At 40.4% G+C, this 22,197-nt stretch overlaps 1 protein-coding gene across 1 annotated transcript in view; it reads left to right on the top strand.

Moving 5' to 3' along the window:
• Nucleotides 1-7,468: 7,468 nt before the first annotated feature.
• Nucleotides 7,469-22,197, top strand: part of COG3 (component of oligomeric golgi complex 3) — a 72,131-nt gene continuing 57,402 nt past the window's right edge. The window contains exons 1-5 of the mRNA XM_008706835.2: nucleotides 7,469-8,431; nucleotides 17,440-17,586; nucleotides 19,292-19,353; nucleotides 20,360-20,525; nucleotides 21,183-21,257. Of these exons, the coding sequence (XP_008705057.2) occupies nucleotides 8,258-8,431; nucleotides 17,440-17,586; nucleotides 19,292-19,353; nucleotides 20,360-20,525; nucleotides 21,183-21,257 (624 nt within the window). The 5' untranslated portion in view covers nucleotides 7,469-8,257. The remainder of the gene's footprint in view (nucleotides 8,432-17,439; nucleotides 17,587-19,291; nucleotides 19,354-20,359; nucleotides 20,526-21,182; nucleotides 21,258-22,197) is intronic.

The raw sequence follows: 22,197 nt of genomic DNA, 5'->3' as shown, positions 1-22,197 counted from the left end.
TAGTTGGGCTTTGATGTTAATCACCTGGAGGACTTTGGGCTGCTCTTCTCTCCTCCGTACGCCTCAGTTTGCTCCTCTGTGGAATGGAGGGGTTTGATGATATGATCTTTAGACTCTCTTCCGGCTCTATATTCTATTCTTTAAGAGGTCAAACCCCTCATTCAGGAATGCGGCCAAGTACTGGCTGGTGCTATTTGTACTCTGAGAATGCAGGCTGAAGTCGCTGTGCATTTAGCCAGAAACTGTCAAGACCGCCAGGAGGCTGCTTCTGGCTGCCCCGACCCCCATGGAGGAAAGAAGAGGCCTCCGTGACTGTTGCTGACTCAGGTGCAAGGCACACACCTTGGATCACCCGTGTTTATGACGATGATTACTTGTGGGGAGGGGTGAGTAGTGGTCATCGAAATCAGGGCTTCTCAATCCGGTGAGCTTCCCTGTCTGGAGCCCCACCCCACTTGAGAACCAGGTTGAAAGAGACCCCTTCTTTTGCTGTTGGGACTGCATCAGACCTCTCTGGGGTGTGGCACAGAAAAACGGCTAGAAAGCAGCTGAGGAATTTATCCTTGGAATGTGCTCAGTGCATTTCTGGAAGATGCTCACAGGCAGTGGTAGAGCTGTGACCAAGTCCTGGAGGCTTTGGAAGGTCAGCCTGGGGAATTCCAGAGGGATTAAAATCTAAACAACTTGAAAGTTTCGTCTCCCTCCTCTCCTCCTCCCCACTTTCTTCCCCCTTCTCCTTCCTTCTTCCTTCACCTCTCCCCTCCCTTCTTCAAGAGCTAAACCTTACTGTGCACCTCCCATGTTTGATTCTAAGGCTCGTTTTATCCTCACCACACGCCCTATGCAGCAGGTACTTCTATTATTTTATTTAGTGCACATCTTCCTACCAGGACACTGAGGTACAGAGTTTCAAGTTGCTCATGTTCATGTGTACAAGAGATCCGGCTACACCCGTTGGTGGCTGGGCTGCGGAGCGCGGGGTGGGCACAGGGGCAAGGACAGGCAAAAGCTGACCAACACCCTGGACCACAGATCCTGGGGTAGGCTGGCAGCTCTGGATGGTAGGGCTCCAGCTACAGCTGTGGAATAAAGAGCCCCTAAGCCTGCGTTCTCCGGCAGGGAGCTGAGCCGTGGCTGCCTGGAATCCGCCAGGAGAGGACAGAACTGTCCCCAAGCAGCCCATTACTGATGTGCAAGGGCTGTCTCGGCGCTCCTCGCCCAGAGTTGGCGGGGTTGCCCTGGGCGGGAGTCGCATGCCCGGTGCGGGGAGAGCGCGGCTCTTCTCGTCGGCTGCCGCGAGTGGAACCGCCAGCGGGCCGGGGCACGCAAGCACGGGCGCCCGCGGACCAGCAGCCGCCACCTGGGGGCGCCCCTGAGCGCAACGGCCACCGTCTCTGCCCGGACCACGAACCCCAAGAGCGCGGAATCAGGGCTTAGGAGCGGGCGGGGGAAGGGAAGCCAGGACCCAGCAGCGCAGAAACCGCCGCATCCCTGGCCCCGATGGCCACAGTTGTGCTTCAGCAAGCTCACATCCCAGTAAGGCGGTCAAAATAAATACGTAAAAAGTTTAAAAAATGTTTTTCTCCTCCTTTCCCTGCTTAGGGTTGTTGGTTGTATACAACAAATGCCCGCCACACGTAATGAGATTTGCAGACGAAAATGTAAAAATGCAGGATATAGATGAGGCTGGTTGAGTATCTGCATGTTATGTCATGCTGTAATCATGAAAGTTCTTGAATTCGAAAAAGACCACATATGTTTTTGCTTTTTTTGTTGTTTTGTTTTTATTCACACACAGAAAAGTTCACATATCAGGCTGTTAGTTTCTCACTCCAAACCCTGTCTCCACCCACAGGAATCCTTCACAGATCACTAAGACCTCCCCTCCCCACTACCCCCTGCAAGGAGGGAACCTGCTTTGGTGTGTGTTGGGGGAGGAGGGTGCCCATGTCAGACCTTGGACCCGGACTCATTTATCTTAGGTTTACCATGGGTGCACATTAACAACTTTTACAGATTTTGCACCTATAATAGCCGCTCGGCTCCCTGGCGGTGGAAATGCAAGCTGAGGGAGTACTGTGTACGGAATTAACAGGAGCAAGAGGCCTACTGGAGATGGGTTTCCAGCACTCGGTCAATCCCCTGAAGGCCTAACATGCCTGCAGTTCCTATCTTTCCCCTCCAGCTCCCCAGCTGTCCCTCGGTTCCCAGGCTGCTGTGATGTCTTTGCCAATGTCCTTCATGTCAGAGGGTAGTCGTAAATCTCTTTTCCTCCACCCTTTTCTGAAAGGCTCCTCAAACCACTAAAAAATACATTTTTTAATAGCCAGCAAGTGAACCCTTTCAGTTTCTTTATGATAGTTTTGCGATAATAGTGGCACACATTTTGTAGAACATTAGGGATGAAAACAATCCCCCGGAATGCAAATGAGGTAGCCGAAAAAGCGGCCGCAGCAGAGTGGAAAACACACGTCGCCTAGCGTGCTTGCGTCAGGCTGGAGCAGCTCAAAGCTGGCCAGCTGCGGGTGACTGCTTGTGCTCTCTGGCCCAGAGCTGCCCTCCTCTCACCGGCTCGGTGACTGCAGGCATGAGGAGTAGTTGTGATTTGGGCCGGTGTGCATAGGAACTTGATGGACTATTGCTATAAACAAGTACGTGTTGTTCTAGGAAATTAAGATATGGCCTCAGAGCTAGTTAGCGGCAGAGCTCGGACTAGAATTCACTTCGTCTCATCCCAGCCTATGTTCATTCTGTAACAACTCTTTTTCAAAAAACAATCTTAAAGGGGCACCTGGGTGGCTAGGTTGGTTAAGCACCTGCCTTTGGCTCAGGTCATGATCTCAGAGTCCTGGGATCAAGCCCCGCACTGCGCTCTCTGCTCAGCGGTGAGTCTGCCTCTCTCTCTCCCTCTGCCTCTGTGATCTCTCTCTCAAATAAATAAAATCTTTAAAAAACAATCTTAAAATAATGAAGCCCTTGTTCTATACCCTTCTATCTGCTCTGCCAATCCAGCTCATAGGGGATGACTACTACTAAGAATTTGCTACATATCTTTTCAGACCTTTTGTGTGTGTGTGTGTGTGTGTGTGTGTGTGTGTGTGTGATTTTTTTAATTAAATGTGGGATTATATTTATATTGTTCATCTTCTTTCTTTCTTTCTTAGAGAGGGAGAGAGAGAGTGGGGGGGAGGGGCAGAGGGAGAGAGAGAGAGAATCTTAAGCAGACTCCATGCCCAGGGTGGAGCCTAACATGGGGCTCCATCTCACAACCTTGAGATCATGGCCTGAGCTGAAATTCAGAGTCAGAAGCTTAATCGACTGAGCCACCCAGGTGTCCCAGCAGCTTGCTTTCTTAATTCAACAATATATGCTGAATCTTCTTCTGTGTCATTACTTACACATCTGCTCCATTCCCCCTTGCCCCAATTTTATTGACGCGTAATGAATACATTGCATGTGCATATGTATAGAATACATGTTTAAACGGTGCAGTTTGACCCATTCTGACATATGTATACAGTTGTGAGACCACGACCACAACAGAGATGAAACATTTAACAATAGATAACAAGATAATGTTTGGTTAAACCAGGACATTTTCATCACTTTCAGAAGCTTCCTCATGCGCCTAGGTAATCCATAGGTTGCATAGAAGCAGAATTGATAAAACATTTCATTCCTTTTAATGGTTACCAAATTTGGACCCGTGTGGTAGATTAAAAAATGCTGTCTGTTCTTTGCTACTCCTTCCATTGAGAAGCGGGAGTCCATTTGCCTCCTAAACTCTGGCCTGCCCATCGAGGCTCTCCTGACACAGTGTGCAGCAGAAGTGACCTGTGACTTCTAAGGTGAGGCCAGAAGTCTCTGGGAACTGTCTCTCTAAGCTTCAAGCTGCTGTAAGAAGTCCAAATACTCTTCATGCTGGAGAGGGCCTGTGGAGAGACACATGAGGATGTAGCGACATGGAGCCAGTCCCCAGCGGTCTAGCCTGTAGCCATTCGAGTCACCCCAGCTATGGCTCCAGACATGGTGAGCAGAGATAGGTCTTTTCTGATGTGCCCTGTAGACATTTCTGATGCATACACTTATGAAAGATAACAAAATGTTGGGTTTTTTTAGGGCATGATTTTTTTAAAATTTAGTCTGCTAGGTAGCAATAGATAACAGGAACAAAACTACTCCTTTATTGAAAAATATTTAGGTTGTGTCCATTTTTTCTCCACTAGCAACTATCCTCTATATGTACTTTTTTTTTTCATATGTAAGAATTTCTCCAGGATGGATTCTCAGAGATAGAATTGCTAGATCAAAGAGCTATCTTGGGGCACCTGGGTGGCTCAGTCGGTTAAGGTCCAACTCTTGATTTCAGCTCAGGTCATGATCCCATGGGTTGTGGGGTTAGCCCTGCATGGGGCTCCACATTCAGTGGGGAGTCTGCTTGGAGGGTCTCTCCCTCTGCCCCTTCCCCCACTCACAGGCACCTATGCTCACCTGCATGCTCGCTCTCTCTCTCTCAAATAAATAAATAAATTTAAAAAAAAATAAGAGCTCTCTTCTCTCTCTCTCTTTCTATTTCTCCAGCCTCTGTTTTGATAGCGGTTGGCAAATCTCCCTCCAGAAAGAACATATAAAAGTGGCCTTTTCCCTTCACCCTCCCAAATGTCTTTGACAACTTTCTTCACCATCTTGTGTTTCTCTTGCTTATCTCTGAATGAAGGAGAATAACTCCTATGCTGCCTTATTCATAGGATTTCGATCAAGAGATCAAAAGTGAAATCTGAATAACACATAATGTCATCTGTGATATGGGATCTTGATCCTTTGGGTGTAAAACTCGTCTGACCTCATCTTTGTCCTTTTCCCAAGAAAGCCTATGTAATCCTGTCTTCTTCTTTTTTCTTGCACACACACACACACACACACACACACACACACTATGAATACATATGTGTATCTTATAGGTACATAGGTACAGGTATATGCACTATGAGCATTCACTATATCAATTTGAATGATTTTACAGGAACAATTAGCAATTCTTGAATTAAATACATTGTAAGAATTGTAATAGAAAATTAAAACTGTGATTGTATTTGTCATGGCCTCTTGTGCTTCTGGGAATAAGCTAATCACCAGCTGAAAACAGGAAATGACTTGTAATACAGAGTATAAAAGTGGATTCATTTTAGGAAATTTATACTTTTTGGGGGTGGGGGACTAGACAATATTTGTCCATACAGAAAAGAACACTATCGCTTGAAGCAGAAGAATTCAGAATATTGTATACCACATTTCTAGTATAGTTTGAGTAACCACTGCATTGTTTACATGTGTATATTTCTATGCTAGTGCTCTGCAAAATTAAAACACCCTGTGCAAACTACTGTTACTCTGTTTCCTTGCTCTTGTCTCCCTCCCACCCTTGCAGGGCCAGCTGGTGACTGCTGGGTCTTCCAGTCACTGCTTCCTTAGCTCTCTCAGTTCTTTGATTCAGGAATACACCAGGCATTATTGTGTTGCAAATCTATTTTCCTCTCCCCTCATTTGATCTCACGGCAGCTGATTAAACATTCAGCCTTGCCCCAAATTTTTCCATGCATTACATCCCTTTATGTCGGTTTGAAGCCTAAGAAATTCCGCAGGTGAAATTAGAAACTGGCACCCACACCTGGAGGGTAATGAGAGCCCGAAGAGGGTGGCGGGCCACTCCGGGTCGGTAGGTGGCCGTCTCAATAAGCAAGGGAACTTACATATGAGGCTTGTCTTAGGCAGCTGTGACATGAGTAGATCTCTGCACCAGCCTGCCAGAATCTTAAAAGTTTATGTAGGGGCCTTCACTGGGTTCAGTCATGTATTCAGTCCAGATGGTCTCAAAAACATATTGCTCTCTCAAGGCTGCATCCTTGAAAACAGCCCCCACTGTGGGAGCGGTGGGCAAAAGTTATATTCCAAGGACAGGGAAAGAGGCGAGGAGCCTTTGATGGCCCAAGTCCAGCTCTCAGGTCAACTGGCGGTCATGTCTTCTTGATGACCTCCTCCAACACTTGAGCATCACGAATCACCAGTTACTAAACATATTTTAAGGAATTAAATATAATATTTAGAAGAAAGTAGACTGATCATGGATTTAGGAAAATCTGCAATAGAAACACATTTGGGAGAAAAAAATGCTTATATTTGGATGAATGAATATAAAAGGATGATGTTTGGTGAAGAATTGACATCACAAAACTCAACAGAATTAATTTTATTTCTGAGATTTTCGGAACTAGAGCTCAGTCTGGCAAGAAGAGAAGGTGTGTTTTAGGTACTTTGACAAGTAGATCCACGTGTGTCTATGTGTCCACAAGATGACTTCCTTTAGGAAATGGGGAGTGGTGTGATGGGGAAACAACGCTCTGAAGCTGGGTTGAATGATGAAAAGAAAAAAAAAAAAACCCACATAATTAGTAATCCCAACAACCTACGTTTATGTAGATAAATGTTTTCTACAACATAAGAGTTTTAACTCTTGACTTTGAGGTAATTTTAGACCTCAGAAAAGTTGCAGAAGTAATACAGATTTCAGGCGTGCCCTTCATACAGCTTCCCCCAATGTTATCCTCTTACAAAACTATGTACAATAGTCAAAGCTGCGAAATTAACATTGGTACAATCTTGTAATCTAAACTGCAGACCTTATTCAAATATCTGTATTTTATTCTAGAGTTTTCCCTTTTTCTGTCCCCGGATCTAATCCTGATTCCTAAACTACATCTAGCTATCGTGCCTCCCTCATCTCCTTATGTAACAATTCCATGGGTTTTCCTCGTCCTTTATGATCTTAACACTTTTGAAGAATACCGGTCAGTTGCTTTACAGGGTGTCCCTCAATTTGAGTTTGTCTGATGTTTTCTCATAATTAGAATGTAGTTTTGCATTTTTGGCAGGAATTCCACAGAAGTGATACTGTGTCCTTCTCGAGTTACCATGTCAGGAGTTTCATGATGATGACGTGGACCTCTGTGGCTTGGTTAAGCTGCTACTTGTTAGGTTTCTCCACTGTAAAGTTAATATCCGCCCCCCTCCTTGTTATTAATATATACCTTGGGGGAGATCATTTGATACAATGCGAATTTGTTTCTCCTCAAACTTTCACTCACTAATTTTAGAATCCATTCTTAGATTTTGTCTATTACTGTTTTCCTCGTTCTATATTTATTGATTGGAATTCCTCTGTAGAATTATCCCTTCTCCCCCATTTACTTATTCAATCATTTATTTATATCAGTATGGACTCACAGATATTTATTCTATAAGTTATAGAATATAGAACTTTTATTCTACAAATTATCCAATACAATAATTGTTTTTAATTATTTGTCAAAACTACGACATGATTTAAAAGACAGAATAGTATTTTTTAAAAAAATATTTGAGTATTTGAGAGAGAGAGAGAGTGCATGAGAGCAAGGGGGAGGGGTAGAGGGAGAGGGAGCGAGAGAATCCCAAGCGGACTCCAGGATGTGTGTGCATGACCACAGCCGAATTCAAGAGTCCGGGGCTTTCTGGGGTTTAACCGACTGAGCCACCTAGGCGCGCCTGACAGAATAGTATTTCAATTATATGTATGTGCCATGAATTAATCCAATTCTTCGATGTTGGACGTTTAGGTTCTTTCAGTTATTTGATACTATGAAGGATTTTTGATACACAGAAATCTTTGAATTTTTATGTATTTTCATAACTTGTTTTCTAACAGCAGAACTATTGGATGTTGGAAAAATTTATACTGGTGGTTGTGATCTCGGCAGTGGAAACTGTCAACATGTCTACACAGAAATCACATGGTCCACGCACTCCACCCAAACTAGTCAGCTGTGAGCTGAGGCAGGAGATCTGGAGCTCAGGGGGACCTCTGCCGGCAGGGTCAGGTAGCTCAATTGTCAATAACCTGAAGAACACGTAACAATAAAGTTGTTGAAGTTGAGAAAGAGACTTCCGGTAGGGGCATTTCTATTTCCTTCGGGGGCCTATATTCTTCGCCCGGTTCTTGTATATCCCAACCGGAAATATTTGTACCCCGTTTAGAGCCACGTCTATCCTGGCCTCGGTCCCGCCCACATACACTGCTGAAGCCTTTCCGGGGTCAGGTTATTCCGCTCCGCCCCGCCGCTGGTGCCTTGCTGGAAGCCCTGGCTCCCCCGGAAGTGGCCCGGGCCTCTCCGTCGGGTTCCCCACCACCCCGCTGCTGCCGAGGCCCACAGGGGCGGCGGCAATGGCAGAAGCTGCGCTCCTGCTGCCGCCTGAGGCGGCGGCAGAGCGGGACGCTCGGGAAAAGCTGGCTCTTTGGGATCGGAGACCCGACACGACGGCGCCGCTGACCGACAGGCAGATGGACTCGGTGCTGGAGCTGAAGGCGGCGGCAGAGAACCTGCCCGTTCCGGCCGAGGTGAGGTGACCTGCTGGAACCGGGCTGGGGCGGCAAGGAGGCGGGGCTGGGATGCTTCTCGGGCGCGCCCGCGGACCCCGGCCTTGCAGACTCCTGCCGGGGCGCTCTCCTCCCTCCTCCCCGGTCACGGTGGCGGCTCGGGTGGTAGAGGCTCCCTCACCTTCCCGGGCTGTCAGGCCTTGCACTGCCGGTGGCCGCCGACTCTACTCTCGCGGGGACGGCTCCGGGGGCGTCCAGTGGCTGGTGTTGGCTGGCACGCAGCCCTCCGCCTGCGGCGTGGGACGGTTGGCTGGGAGCCTTGCTCTGAGCGTCTTGCCCCGGGTGTCCCTGCTATCAGCTGAGGCTTATTCCTGCTGCCCACTATCTCCCAGGAGAGGGCACCGAACCCGAAGAGCTTTGCTTCAGGACAACCTTCTTCCTATTGGTATTCGTTTACCACCTTAATGAATAACCCAGGTTCCTTTTTCCATGGTGGCACTTGGAGAGACAAAACTTGATCCTGAGTGGCGGTTTCATTCATCGCACTTTGAGCAATCAGCTCTCTATCAAGTGCAGGTTATGGGAGATCGATTTATCTGACCTATAACAGAGCCATAAAAGTGAATTTTCTTTGAAAGCTGGGTCAGTACATAATTAGGTAACGCTGGTTTTCGGTGTTAGTGTCGACGTTTTTAATCTTTATTAAAATATTATGTATGTTACCGTTTGTGTGATTCAGTTCAAGCGTTACAATACCAAGAAGTACATCTTATGAATTGTCCTATGTTTGACAAACTTTTTTCTGATTTTGAGGGCCAGGTTTAGGGTTATTATTTTATTAATGATGGTTATTTTTTTATGCTGGAAGCACTCCTTGTACACGATTTGGAATTGTGTCCAAAGGCAGATTGTTTTTAGAGACTTAAAGTTCTTTTTTCTACCCTCAAATTTTAGAGGTTGAGAACTTTGATTTGAAAGTTCACTTTCACTGTTAGGTGCTCTGCCATAAAGTGCAGATGTTCTTTCTTGGGTTTCTCTGTTGACCTGTAGGATGCTACGCTGAAATAAAGAAGGAAACAGGTGGAAATTTCTTTGGCTTGGCTCTCAATGTCTTTTATGCTCTGGATAAATGAAGTTGTTTGCTCTGTAAATGTTCCAGTCTGTTTATAATTGATTTGGTGCCTGTTAGGGAAGCAGGATGCTTGGACATCGAAGCACCTGTGGGAAACAGTCCACAAGAAAAGTAACCCAATTTGTTCTTATTATCTTAGCTTATAAACTATTATTATTCTCAATAAACATGAAAGGGTTTGGAGGAAGTAAATGGAATCTTTCATTTTCACCCCATTTTTCTCCCATATTTATGCAGTATAATGCCCACATTAACCTTATGCAGTCATTTAGCATATATTATGTGCCTTCCCTGGGCTAGGAATTGAGGATAGAAGGATAAGAAAATTAAGATCCCTAGTCTCATGGAGCTGACATAATTGTGATTATGAACTTGTAAAAAAGAACAAGGTAAGTTCAGACAGTGATCCACGATATAAAGAAAATAAAACAAGATAGTGTGACACAAAGGAATGAGGTGTGCTCTGGACAAGGAAGGAAGCTTAAGAAAGTGACAGTCTGAGGTGAGAACTCATGGTGGAAAACAAAATGCCAGCCTTGCAAAGACTAGAGAAATAACCTTCCAGGTGGAGGAAAAAACAGTGGAAAGTCATGGGTGGGAAATGAGCTTGACAAGTTCAGGCGTTCAGTGAGGGTATTCTAGTATAGGCAGCCTAGGTATTGGATTCCTACAAGAATGAAATTACTTTTATTTACCTGTCTGGGATCTTTCAGAGGGATCGTTGTTTTTCAGCTGTCTATAGCCTTCCTTTCCCTTTACCGAAGTATTTATATGACTGGTGGGAACATTGGAAATGAATTCTTTGTTACCACTGTTACCATTGGTGCTGAAAAAGAACGCCTCAATTTTTATTTTGTCTAGTGTATCTGTAAAGGGTTTTCTGTAGTGTTTCACAATTTTCACAAGATTAATTACTTCCTGAACAACTGGAACCGAGCAGGTTAGTTGAATAGCAAAAGGCCAGCTAATGCTTCAGTAAATATTATAAAGCTGTTAACTTCTTTGGAAAATAGTTTTCTGTTTTATGAAGGGGAACTGGTCTTATCTTGAAAGAAGTTATATCTTTGTGTGTGTGTGTGTGTGTGTGTGTGTGTGTGTGTGTGTGAGATAAAAGAATTTGCAGTAGAATATTAGGTAGACTGGTTTCTTGTAGCCAGGGCAAATTTTTTAGTAGTGAGGGCCTTTTTCTTTCTGCTGAACTTAGTAGTTCTTGATAAATGCTACAATAATTGATCATGAAATTTACCTGAAATGTACTGTGACAGTTGTTTTCCTAAAGGCGGTGTGTTCTTTATATATTTAACTTCTTTGGGCCTGTTTTCTTCTTCATAATAGTACTTACCTGTTTGATGGGGAGTTGTGAAAAGTCAATGGAATCACGTATGTGAAGTGCACATGGCAAGCAGCCTGGTAGTAGTATATGGTTTTTCCCCCCAAATGACTAATAACGTGAGAATAGATTAGAATTTTGTGATCCTGAGCGGGTATAGGTGTCACTCAGACCAAAGGCAAGAAAAAGAAGAGGTTAAATACCTTGAGGAAGGTTCTGGGATTCCATTTATACCTCTTCAATAATTTGCTCCAAAGAGAGAAAGTAACATCAAGTTTCATTTTGGGAATGAATTGCTTAGATTATGAAAGTGATATTCTCTAACCCAGAACTGTGCAAGAAGTAAAGTTTGGGAAAGAAAGGTGTATTTGGTTTTTTTCCTGGACCTGCTTAGCTGGTCAGGTAAGGTTGATAGTTTATTGTAATTATTATTTAAGATGTTAATGTACCATTTGCATAAACTGTATAGTAGCTCTCTAGTCCTGCCAATTAGGAACCTAAATCTGTTCTCTTCTCTCTCTAGTGGTAAATATCTGCTCCATCTGGAACAGTGTGAGTGAGCCAGAGGACTCAGGCGTGAATGAGTGAATGAGAGCTGGTTTATGTATTTATTTTTTTTAAGTAATTTCTACACCCAGTGTGGAACTCGAACTCATGACTCCCAGATCAAGAGTTGTATGCTCTACCAACTGAGCCACCCAGGAGAGCCAGGAGTGAATGAGAGGTCAGAACAGGAAAGTTTGTGACACCACCACACCTCTTCTTGATTTTTCTTTCTATTCCAGGTGCTTTGAGAAAAGAAGATAGCTGAGCAAATGTACCTAATGGGGGCATTTTCTCATACTCTTTTAAAAAGCAACTTGTTTTGTTTCTCTAAAAAATTACTTCTTAAAAATGTTCAGTGTAGCTTCTCTCTTGTTTGGTTTGAGAGGAAATGGTTTTGTATTAGTGAGATCAAGGGAATAGGACAGGAAGACTCCTGCTTCTGATATTTAAAAGTCTTTATGCGGGGCACCTGGGTGGCTCAGTTGGCTAAGCGGCTGCCTTTGGCTCAGGTCATGATCTCAGGGTCCTGGGACCGAGCCCCACATGGGGCTCCCTGCGCAGCGGGGAGCCTGCTTCTCCCTCTCCCTCTCCCTGCCACTCACCCTGTTGTGCTCTCTCTCTCTGTCAAATAAATAAATAAAATCTTTAAAAATAAAATAAAAGTCCTTATGCTTGAAAAGTAGTATTTGTACATAAAGTAATCAAATAGAATGCTTTGTCATATATTCAAATTATCATGTTTACTCACAACATTTAGACTATAGACTATATCTGGAGTATCTACCTTCTCCAGTATCTAGAGTTTTCCTATAGTTTTGTTTTCTAAAGTAAATTAGACGATAGATATTTTTTGGTTCAAGATGACAGACTGAGCACATGTGTATGACACCCTTGGTCCTTTTGACACGATAGTGATATTTGTGTGGCACTCCGAAAAGACAGTATCAGTGAACCTGTAGTTTTGGTAAATTTATGGAAGTTAGGAAGTAAGTACTACCATTTTAAAAATCTTAAGACTTAATTATAGAACAAAGTATAAATATTACTAATTTTGAAGGTCTAAAAAAGAGATGGTTAAATGACAGGATTTGAGATTAAATGTAGAGGAAAATATTAGGGATACTCATTTCTTCATTTTACTTAGTGGGGACCTCAAATTGATGAATTGAGTGAAGACACTGCTATAAATCTGTGTTTTAGAGGGGCGCCTGGGTAGCGCAGTCGTTAAGCGTCTGCCTTCAGCTCAGGGCGTGATCCCAGCGTTCTGGGATCGAGACCCACATCAGGCTCCTCTGCTGGGAGCCTGCTTCTTCCTCTCCCACTCCCCCTGCTTGTGTTCCCTCTCTCGCTGGCTGTCTCCCTCTGTCAAATAAATAAATAAAATCTTTAAAAAAAAATTGGGAGCTTTAAAAAAAATCTGTGTTTTAGAGTTATGGGGTAACCATCAAAAATATCGAAAATGGTTAAATTGGCTAAAAGTGGAGATTGGGGGAAGGATTTTACTTTTCCGTTACAACTCTCTTTAGAATAAAATTATGTTCATGTGTTTTGAATAATTTCTATAAGGGAAGATTAATAAAAATTGCAAATTATCTCTTTCATTCCTTCTTAAGTTCTTCATTCTGCCCTCAAATTCCTTAGAAGAATTTCTCAATTATAAACACTGGTGTTGCCTTAGAGAAGAACAGTTGGAAGGATGGAGGAGGAGGAAGACTTGGTTTTTACTTAAATAATCATTCTGTACTCCTGGACTTCTAAAATAATGGGCCTGTTATAGTTTAATGACAGACAGTTACGAATTTAAAGTGAGAGAGTAAAATCCATACTCTGTTGAGAGACAATTGAAAATGATGCATATTAAATGTAAAAGGCAAAATGTGTATAGCATACTATTAGGTTAAAAAAGTACACTTCCCTTGTATATACATAGGCTATCGAAGGAAGGAGTCATGGGAAACTAGTAACTAATAGCTTCTGAGGGAGGAACTGGATGCTTGGAGAATGGTCCAGGGAAAGGGGGCTTTCACTGAATGTCCGTTAAATTTTGTAACATGTGAATTTATGATATTTTCAAGTAACTGTGTTTAAAAGGACTGCTGAGTATATTATAAATGATTCTGGAAGAAGAGGAATTTTACTTTTTTTTTTTTTTTTAAAGATTTTATTTATTTATTCGACAGAGATAGAGACAGGCAGCGAGAGAGGGAACACAAGCAGGGGGAGTGGGAGAGGAAGAAGCAGGCTCATAGCGGAGGAGCCTGACGTGGGGCCCGATCCCATAACACCGGGATCACGCCCTGAGCCGAAGGCAGACGCCCAACCGCTGTGCCACACAGGCGCCCCAGGAATTTTACTTTTTATCTGTAATTTGTGATATATTGCCAAGTGGTATCAGAATTATGTGGTTTAAGACCTACCTCATAAATTCTGATAGGAGAGTATGATTATTATGTTTTCATTTTGCAAAACCATGTATGTGGTATCACAACCAGAGTTTTGACATTGATTTACATGACTTTTAAAGATACATTTAAGATCTTTTTTCTCAAAGGGATTGAATTAAGGATAGATATAGGTCTTGGTGGTATCGAAGGACTGAATTTTGCTAGGTCCTCTCTGCGTTTTCAATATTTCAAATGAATGCCGTAGTGTTTACAACATATTTCTTTAGTTAGTCACAGTCTACCTTTAAATATTAAATTACTTCATGTGTGAATAAGAACCTCACATAGTATGCTCCCAGTTCTTCCTTTCTCTTTTTTGTGCTATTGTTGTCATGTATTTTGTTTTTACATATGTTTTAAACCCATGATACATCGATACTGTGTTCGCTTTTGACCTTTATCTTTCTGAGTGATTAAAAAATTTTAAAAATTGTCATATGTACCTTTCTTTTAGCCATGTCTGGAGCTCTTTAGTTTTTTGCTTTGTTTTGTTTTGTTTTTAAGATCGAGGTTCCCATCTGGTATTTATGTTCTATCTGCTTTTGAAGAACTGCCTTTAACATTTCTTGTAGTACAAGTCTGCTAGAAATGCATTCTCTCAGCTTTGTTTGAACAGTTTATATTTCCCTTTCTTTTAAAAAAGCTTTCTAGATAAAGAACTCTGGATTGACAGTTTTTTCCTTTTATCCCTTAAAAGATTTGCAAACTTTCTGAAGAGAAGTCTGCTATAATTCTTATCTTTATTCTTCTGCATGTAAAATCTTTTCTCCTTTGTCTGACAAGATTTTCTTTTTAATTTTGTTTTTCGGAAGTTTGAATATCATGTGTCTAGATGTGCATTTGTGTGTGTGTGTGTGTGTGTGTGTGTGTGTGTGTGTGTATTCCGTTTGGGATTCTCTGAGCTTCTCAGAACTGTAGTTTGGTGACTTTTATTATTTTTGGAAAATTCTCAACTAAAATATTTTTTCTGCCCTATTCTCTCTCCTTTTGGGATCCATATTATACATATAATAGATGATTTGATACCATCCGACTGTTCTTGGAGAGTGTGTTCAGTTTGTATTTTCCCCACTCTGCTTCCCTGTGTGTGTTTGCTGTTGGGTGATTATATTGACTGTCTTCAATCACTGATTCTTTAGCTGTGTTGAGTGCACTGATGAATCCATTGCAGCAGCCCCCTCCCCGGCTTTCTTTTACCTTAGCCGAATATCCCTGTTCTTTCTGGTATATTCTTCAAATCTGAGCCTGATCCACATCTCCCTCCCCTTTTCCCTTTTAGGTATTGTGTAAACATTGATGATAGAATTTTATGTTTGAATTTTTTTTCAATATTTTATTTATTTATTTGTCAGAGGCAGAGCACAAGCAGGGGAGTGACAGGCAGAGCAGGCAGAGGGAGATGAGGCTCCCTACCGAGCAAGGAGCCTGATGTGGAACTCGATCCCAGGACCGTGGGATCAGGACACAAGCTGAAGGCAGACAGCCAACCCATTGAGCCACTCAGGTGTCCCATATGTTTGAATTTTGTCACAGTCTGTTCATAAAGAACTACGTATTATTCCTAATGAGATATAATTTTATAGAAGTAGCTTATGGACTGTTCTGTTCCCAAGAAGCATTCTAGATTCTGATTTATAGATTTACTTACTTTGTTGCTCATAAAAAGAAGTAGTAATAATATGGTAAATAGCAGTAGCTCAGATTTATTGTGTTTACTGTCTGGCAGGCATTATGCTAAGTGCACGTAGTATTGTCTCTGGTGGGTTATCTCCCCCTCTCCAAGGAGCCTGCTTGTTGTTGGTAATTGGGCAGCTTCCACAGAGCAGGAGCCGTGGGACTCTGCACAGCTTCTCTGCCTCCGGACTCAAAACTGGAATTGAAATGAAACAGGCCCTTTTACCTTCAGAACCCTTGGTGGCAGCACACAGTTGCTGGTGATACTTAAGACTCAAGGTAGATTCTCACCGGATTTGAGAAACTTCGTTCTTACTGTGTCCTTTTATACTGAGGTGTTATGTCACCACCATTCAGGAAGAATTTACATGCATAAGTGATGCCCTAATAAGATGTATTTACATATACCTACGACCTCGTGTCTCTTGAGTTAGACCCATCTGTGGCGAGAAGACAGATCAAGGACCTTCCTGAGCAGTTGTTTTGTTTTGTTTTGTTTGTTTTTTTTTTTTGGGTCTGCAGCTTCCTAGCAGTTTAAGAAGGCTGTTTTCCCACACCTGTGTCCCCCCCCCACAATGGCTTCATGATACAGATACTGGAATTCTTTTTTTTTTTTTTAAGATTTTATTTATGCGAGAGCGAGAGCGAGAGAGAGAGAGAGCATGAGCTCGCCAGCGCATGATGGGGGAGGGGGAGAGGGAGAAGGAGAAGCAGACTCATCACTGAGCAGGGAGCCCCATGTGGGGCTTGATCCCAGGATCCTGAGATCATGACCTGACCAACCCAGGCACCCCAGATACTGTAATTCTTATTTTATAGAAAAGAAATTGAGGATTAGAAGTATTAAGTAATTTGCCCATGGTCACACTGCTTATACGTGAGCAGGAGCAGGGTTCAAAGCAGGCTGCGCTATAAGGTGCTTTACCATACCAGAAGGTATGAACTTGAACTCAGGTATAAAAACGCCTATTTTTAAAGGGTTGTATTTCTAAATTAGTGAGGGCGCATTGTGCATCTAGCTTTTTTTTTTTTTTTAGTTTTGAAGATCAAATACTATCTTCAGATGAAAGTTTATTATCTAAGAAAACAGATGGGGGCAATTTCCTAAGGCCCTGGGTCAAGATTTTATATAGGTGGGCCTTAAATGTTATGTCCTAAGGACTAAAAACTGGAACTGAAATGAAACAGGCCCTTTTTAACTTACCCTACAGCCACACTCCGTTTATTGTAGGTCTAAAAATAGGATGTTTGTGTGACTATAGGTAAATTAACACATGGACTATCTTTAGTAGTAGAGAACTAGAAACTATTGTAGGTCTGATGGCGTCAAAGTGAGGCCTTGTAGGTGGGGCTCTTCTGAAACTGATGGGAAACTCTGAAATTCTTTCTACCCAGTTGTAATTTTAAAATTTGTCACCAAGAAGGTGTGCGTGAAGTGTGCCAGTGGTAGAAATGGCAGAAGGAGATAATTGATAGTTATTGATAATTGATAAGTGTTGATAGTTAATTCTTGGGTGTGATTTATTTTCTATTGGTGCACATTAATCAGGCCAGGCTTTTTTGTTAGATCCTGGGAAAGGCAAGCTACTTTCAACAGCATACAGGTTTTTGCCTGTGGTGCCAGTTCACAAGAAGTTCAAGTAAGAAAATGTGTGTTGATGAGCACAGATTCACAGCCAGTATTAGAAAGGTAACTCAAAAATAATACCAGTATGACATTCGTATTTTGAGACTAACATTTAGTAGAAAGAGCCTAGTTGTATTATTATATGGCATTTATTAACCTCAAATGATTTAATAGAAAACATTCCTTTCTCTTTCAGAACAGTGAGATGGAATAACAGTCTTGATTTTAGAGAATTTTCAAGTTATTTAAATATTTTTATGGCTTTTTTTTTTGAAGCTTCCACTTGAAGATTTGTGTAGTATAACATCCCAGTCGCTGCCCATTGCACAGACTTCAGTAGTACCCGAATCTACAGAAGACATTCTTTCGAAGGGTTTCACTTCCTTAGAAATGGAAGAAGAAAGAATTGAAACTGCACAGCAGGTGAATGGCAGTGTTGTTTCTAAGGATATTTGATTACTCTAAATATCTCAAGACAGGGTAATAAAAATGTCCTAATTAAAAGTTCTGAACATTTGAAACTCTAGTTAACATCAGATCTTTCTAGAACAACTTGATTTTGTGTTAGCTGTGGCTGTTTTGTAAGTGTTTTAAATTAACCTATTACCCAATTATACTTGAAATACAGATAAAGATATGATATTCCAAGTTGGATGTTGGTAGCTAGTCATTAGGGTTTTAATATTTCATGCACTTTTGACTTCCCCCGTGTATGTTTATGTTAATGTGTCACCCACCCAGCATGCGTGTGTGTGTGTGTGCGCACATACTTGCGCACGCGCACACACACATCTCTGCTTGCTGCTATGTAATTTTTTTTAAGAACCTAAGTATTCTCTTCAGATGAATCCTTATAGTTATTTTTCAGTAATTTATATTTGTAATCTTCCCTTGATTTTTATTTATTCCTAATTACAAAACTAAATATATAGCAGCTTCTTCTGCCACTTCCCCCGTCTCTTCTTTCTACCCTGTAAAAATCAAAGCCTAGGCGTTTACCGAGTAAAACAAAAAGCAAGTATGCTGAATTGCATATGTAGTAAGTCAAGAGGCAGTGCTGCAAAGTGAAATAGAGCTCCACATTTTGAGTTAGGCCAGCCTGGATCTGAAAATCACCTCCATTACTTACCACCTTTGTGAGTTTAGGCAAATTACTTACTATCTTAGGCTTTTAGTTTTCTAATTTGTAAAACAAGCATGATTGTATACCCATCTCATGGGATTTTTCTGAAAATTAAATAAGATAATGCATATAGTGTAAGGCAGGCACACAGTCAATGTTAGTAAATGATAGCTAAGGTACTTGGCAAGCCTTGTATCTTGGGAGAACGAAGCACACCCTTGACTTCAAATCCCACTTGAGAATTATAGAAGATAGTCTTGTGCTGTGTCAATGAACTTATTTGGACTATTTGAAAAAAAAAAAAGTCATCTCGGCTAAATTTGTATCTTTGTATCTCTCTTTAGGTTTTTTAAAAAACCGGTATATTGTAATATATGCACAATAAAATGTACTCATTTTAAGTATATCGCTTGATGAGTTTTAACAAGTGTAACTACCACCATGATGAAGATATAAAACATTTCCATCGTCCTTTATGCTTCTTTAAGGTCAATCTCCTCCATATCTTTTTAATAATAGAAATTTTTCATGACATTGGTGGCAGGGCCAGAACTCAAACCCAGGTTTAGCTGATACAAAAATCCATGTTCTTAAACTACTCTGTTATATTATTTCAGTTTATATTTTTTCATTCTTATTGGATAACATTAATACTAACGTTTACCCAAAAACCCTAAGTTACCTACTCAAATTGAACAAAGTAGCAAATACACATTAGCCTCTTATGAAGGAATATATGTTTTTTTACATATTGTATCTTTAATACTCCTTGTTTGACTCTGGATATAGCTAGTGTTTTTAATATTGTTTGCTTTTTCTAGCATGTAGATATTGACTGTGGAATTAAATTGTTATCTCCTGGTTAAAAGTAATTATTAATGTCTCTGCCCCAAACAATAAGACTTAGATAGTGTCTACCCTTTTGACTTGCTGTTTATCATGTAAGCACTTTTCATTTTTTCTGTTTTAGTTTTGTTGAGAATATAATACTCTTTATTTTTCCAGTTTTTCTCATGGTTTGCAAAGCTACAAATTCGGATGGATCAGGATGAAGAAACTAAATATAGGTATGTGGTTCTTGAGTTTGTTGGCTGTCCTGATTTTTAAATCACAGTCATCTGCAGCATTTCATAATCTGAACTAAATGAAGGTACAAAGAAAATTCCAATAGCAACATTTTCTTTAAAAAGAGCTAGAGAGTAATTGTGTGATTAAAAAAATAGTTATATCATAATTAATAGGTGAGGAGGTACAGACATTGGTTTTTAGATAACTCTAGAAATGTTTGGGGTCAAGTGGGAATTTTACAGGAACTGTTAAGAGGTATTTGTTGCTTTTCTTTAGAAGTAGAGACCCAAGAGATTTTAAGGATGCCCATCTGGACTGGGTGTAACTATGTTGTTCTGTTTGTGTATATTGATAGCATGGAAGAAATGATGCATAGTTTCTAGCTGATTTGGGGACTGTGGTTTGAATAACTGCATTTATTTAACATTTATTAAGTGACTGCTATTGCTAGGCAATGTGTTAGGCTCTTTGATACATGGTTCCACTTAATCTTTATAGCAGCTATGTGAGGAAAGATACTATTTTTCCCATTTTACAAATGTGCAAACTGAGGCCTGAAAGTTTTAAGTAACTTGCCTAATGCCATAGAGACTTGGGCAGAGCTGGGGCTTGTACTCAGGTCTTCTAATTCCAAGTCCAAAATTCTTTCCATGACTTCACACCATCATGGGATTTTTGGTGTTAAGTGATCTGAGAGATTGACCTTGGCATGGCCCTAGTGTCCTAGTTTTTGAAAGCTGAGCCAGTGATTTGTTGCCTTACATGTGAAAAGCCAGCTTTTGGCTTCAGGGCTGTTTCCTTTTTTTGCTTATAGTTGCAGTGATTTCCCTCTAAATTATTGAAAAAGGTGTTAACATAGTGTTTGAATATGATAAGCTTTAGTGAATGGTCAGACTTCTTTCCTGAAATTCAAGCATTTGGGGAAAAATGAGACTTTGTTGTTTATTGACTCTGCTTATTGGGGGAAAATATTATTGCCAATCCCCTTTTGGTTCTGTTTTCTAGACAGATGAGGGATTACTTGTCTGGGTTTCAGGAGCAGTGTGATGCTATATTGAATGATGTAAACAGTGCTCTTCAGCATCTGGAATCATTGCAGAAACAGTATCTTTTTGTGTCCAATAAGACAGGAACCCTACATGAAGCCTGTGAACAGCTCCTAAAAGAACAGGTAATTTGCAGAATGGGAGAGGGTTAGTGATTATATTTAATATTTTATTTTTAAGTAGATGAATATAATTTAATTGTAATTTCTTTAATGTCTCCAAGTATATATTGAACTCTGCTCTGTATGAGGCCTTGTGCTAAGCATGCAAATTGTTACATTGTCAGGCTGTTTTTTATTTTAAATAAGCTTACATGAGTGAAGGGGCAAGGCAAGCTTTCCTACGTATTGAACTGTTACATCTCAGCACAATTTAAGAGTGAAGAGAATACATTGGTTTGCTCTGTGCACTCTTTACTATTGACACTTCTCAAACAAGCACAGTGATTGTAGTAATGGTGGGGTTTATGAAAAGGTGAACTGATCTAGATTGCAGTTAAATTTATGATTTAAAGATAGAACATTTAAGTTACTTTGAGTTTTCTCTGTGTATTTTGTGTGTTTTTTTAAAAAGGCAATAATTGTTTTATAAAAGATATGTAAGTTGCTATACTAATCATTGCTTATCAGTTCATAATTGCAGAAATCTTTGAACATTAGTCTGAAATTTTATGTCTCACATAAACCTGTCTCTCTGGTATAAATCTATTCAAAATAATTTTGAGACTGGAGTGTTGATTCTTATGTTCTTACACTGATTCTTTTTCTTTTAAAAAATGCAAGTCGGAACTTGTTGATCTGGCTGAAAACATTCAACAAAAGCTTTCCTATTTTAATGAATTGGAAACTATTAACACAGTAAGCATGGTTTTTTACTTTATGTAAAGTTAATGACCTTATTTAATATTTCTCTTTCTGAATATCTTTAAATTTATAAATTGGCCTGAGTGATATTTGAACTTAATAGTTTGCTTGCTGATAGATATTCCTATTAGTACCCAATGGAGATATCATTACCAGTTCAGATTTTTTCAAATATGATTTAAGTAGTAGTTCTTAAGTTATATTATTGTTATTAAAATCTGTCAGTTACCACTTACAATGGTTACCACTTACAGTGTCTTATTTGTAAGCTGTGAAGATTGAAAGAAGGAATTTTAAATTTTAAATCTTGCTGTGTTTGTGCTATTATTAGTAATCAAAACATTTTTTAAATTAATCTCATGTTTAGTTTGAAGTATAGTCCTTATAATGCATGCTTGTATCCCAAAGTAATAGTCTCAACTAGAACTGCTGTGTAAATTATATTCCTATGTTTTTCTGGCTCATAAATTAATCATAATTACTACATATAAATTATTAAAGTTATTAAATTAATCACAATTATTATGGGTTACTACAGAGATAGAAAACTAGGAGCTAGTTAACAATGGAATACAAGGAAATCGTTCATTGCCAAGTTGTCAAGATAAGAAATAATTGGCTGGTTATTTTTACATTTTAACATACATTACTTATATTCATTAAAGACGTATGTTATATAGTTTTATGTATTCTAATGTGTAATTTTATATATTAAGTACTAAATATTTGTTATATATTACTTGTATTTATACTTATTATTGTATACATTTTTATATATGTTTACTTATATTTTACTTATATGTTTTACTTTTGTAATATGACTGCTAAACATGGTATGACTCCTAGTTAATCCTTTAACTTTGAGAAAATCAGCAGTGTTTGAAAGTAGGAAATTTGTCTATGTTATAAAGTACTAGAAAATGGGAAATCTAGG

Source organism: Ursus maritimus, unplaced genomic scaffold (assembly GCF_017311325.1).
Source record: "Ursus maritimus isolate PB19 unplaced genomic scaffold, ASM1731132v1 scaffold_10, whole genome shotgun sequence".
NCBI classification, from domain to species: Eukaryota; Metazoa; Chordata; class Mammalia; order Carnivora; family Ursidae; genus Ursus; species Ursus maritimus.
The sequence above is the reverse complement of the archived record's forward strand: the minus strand, read 5'-3'. Positions and strand labels throughout refer to the sequence as shown.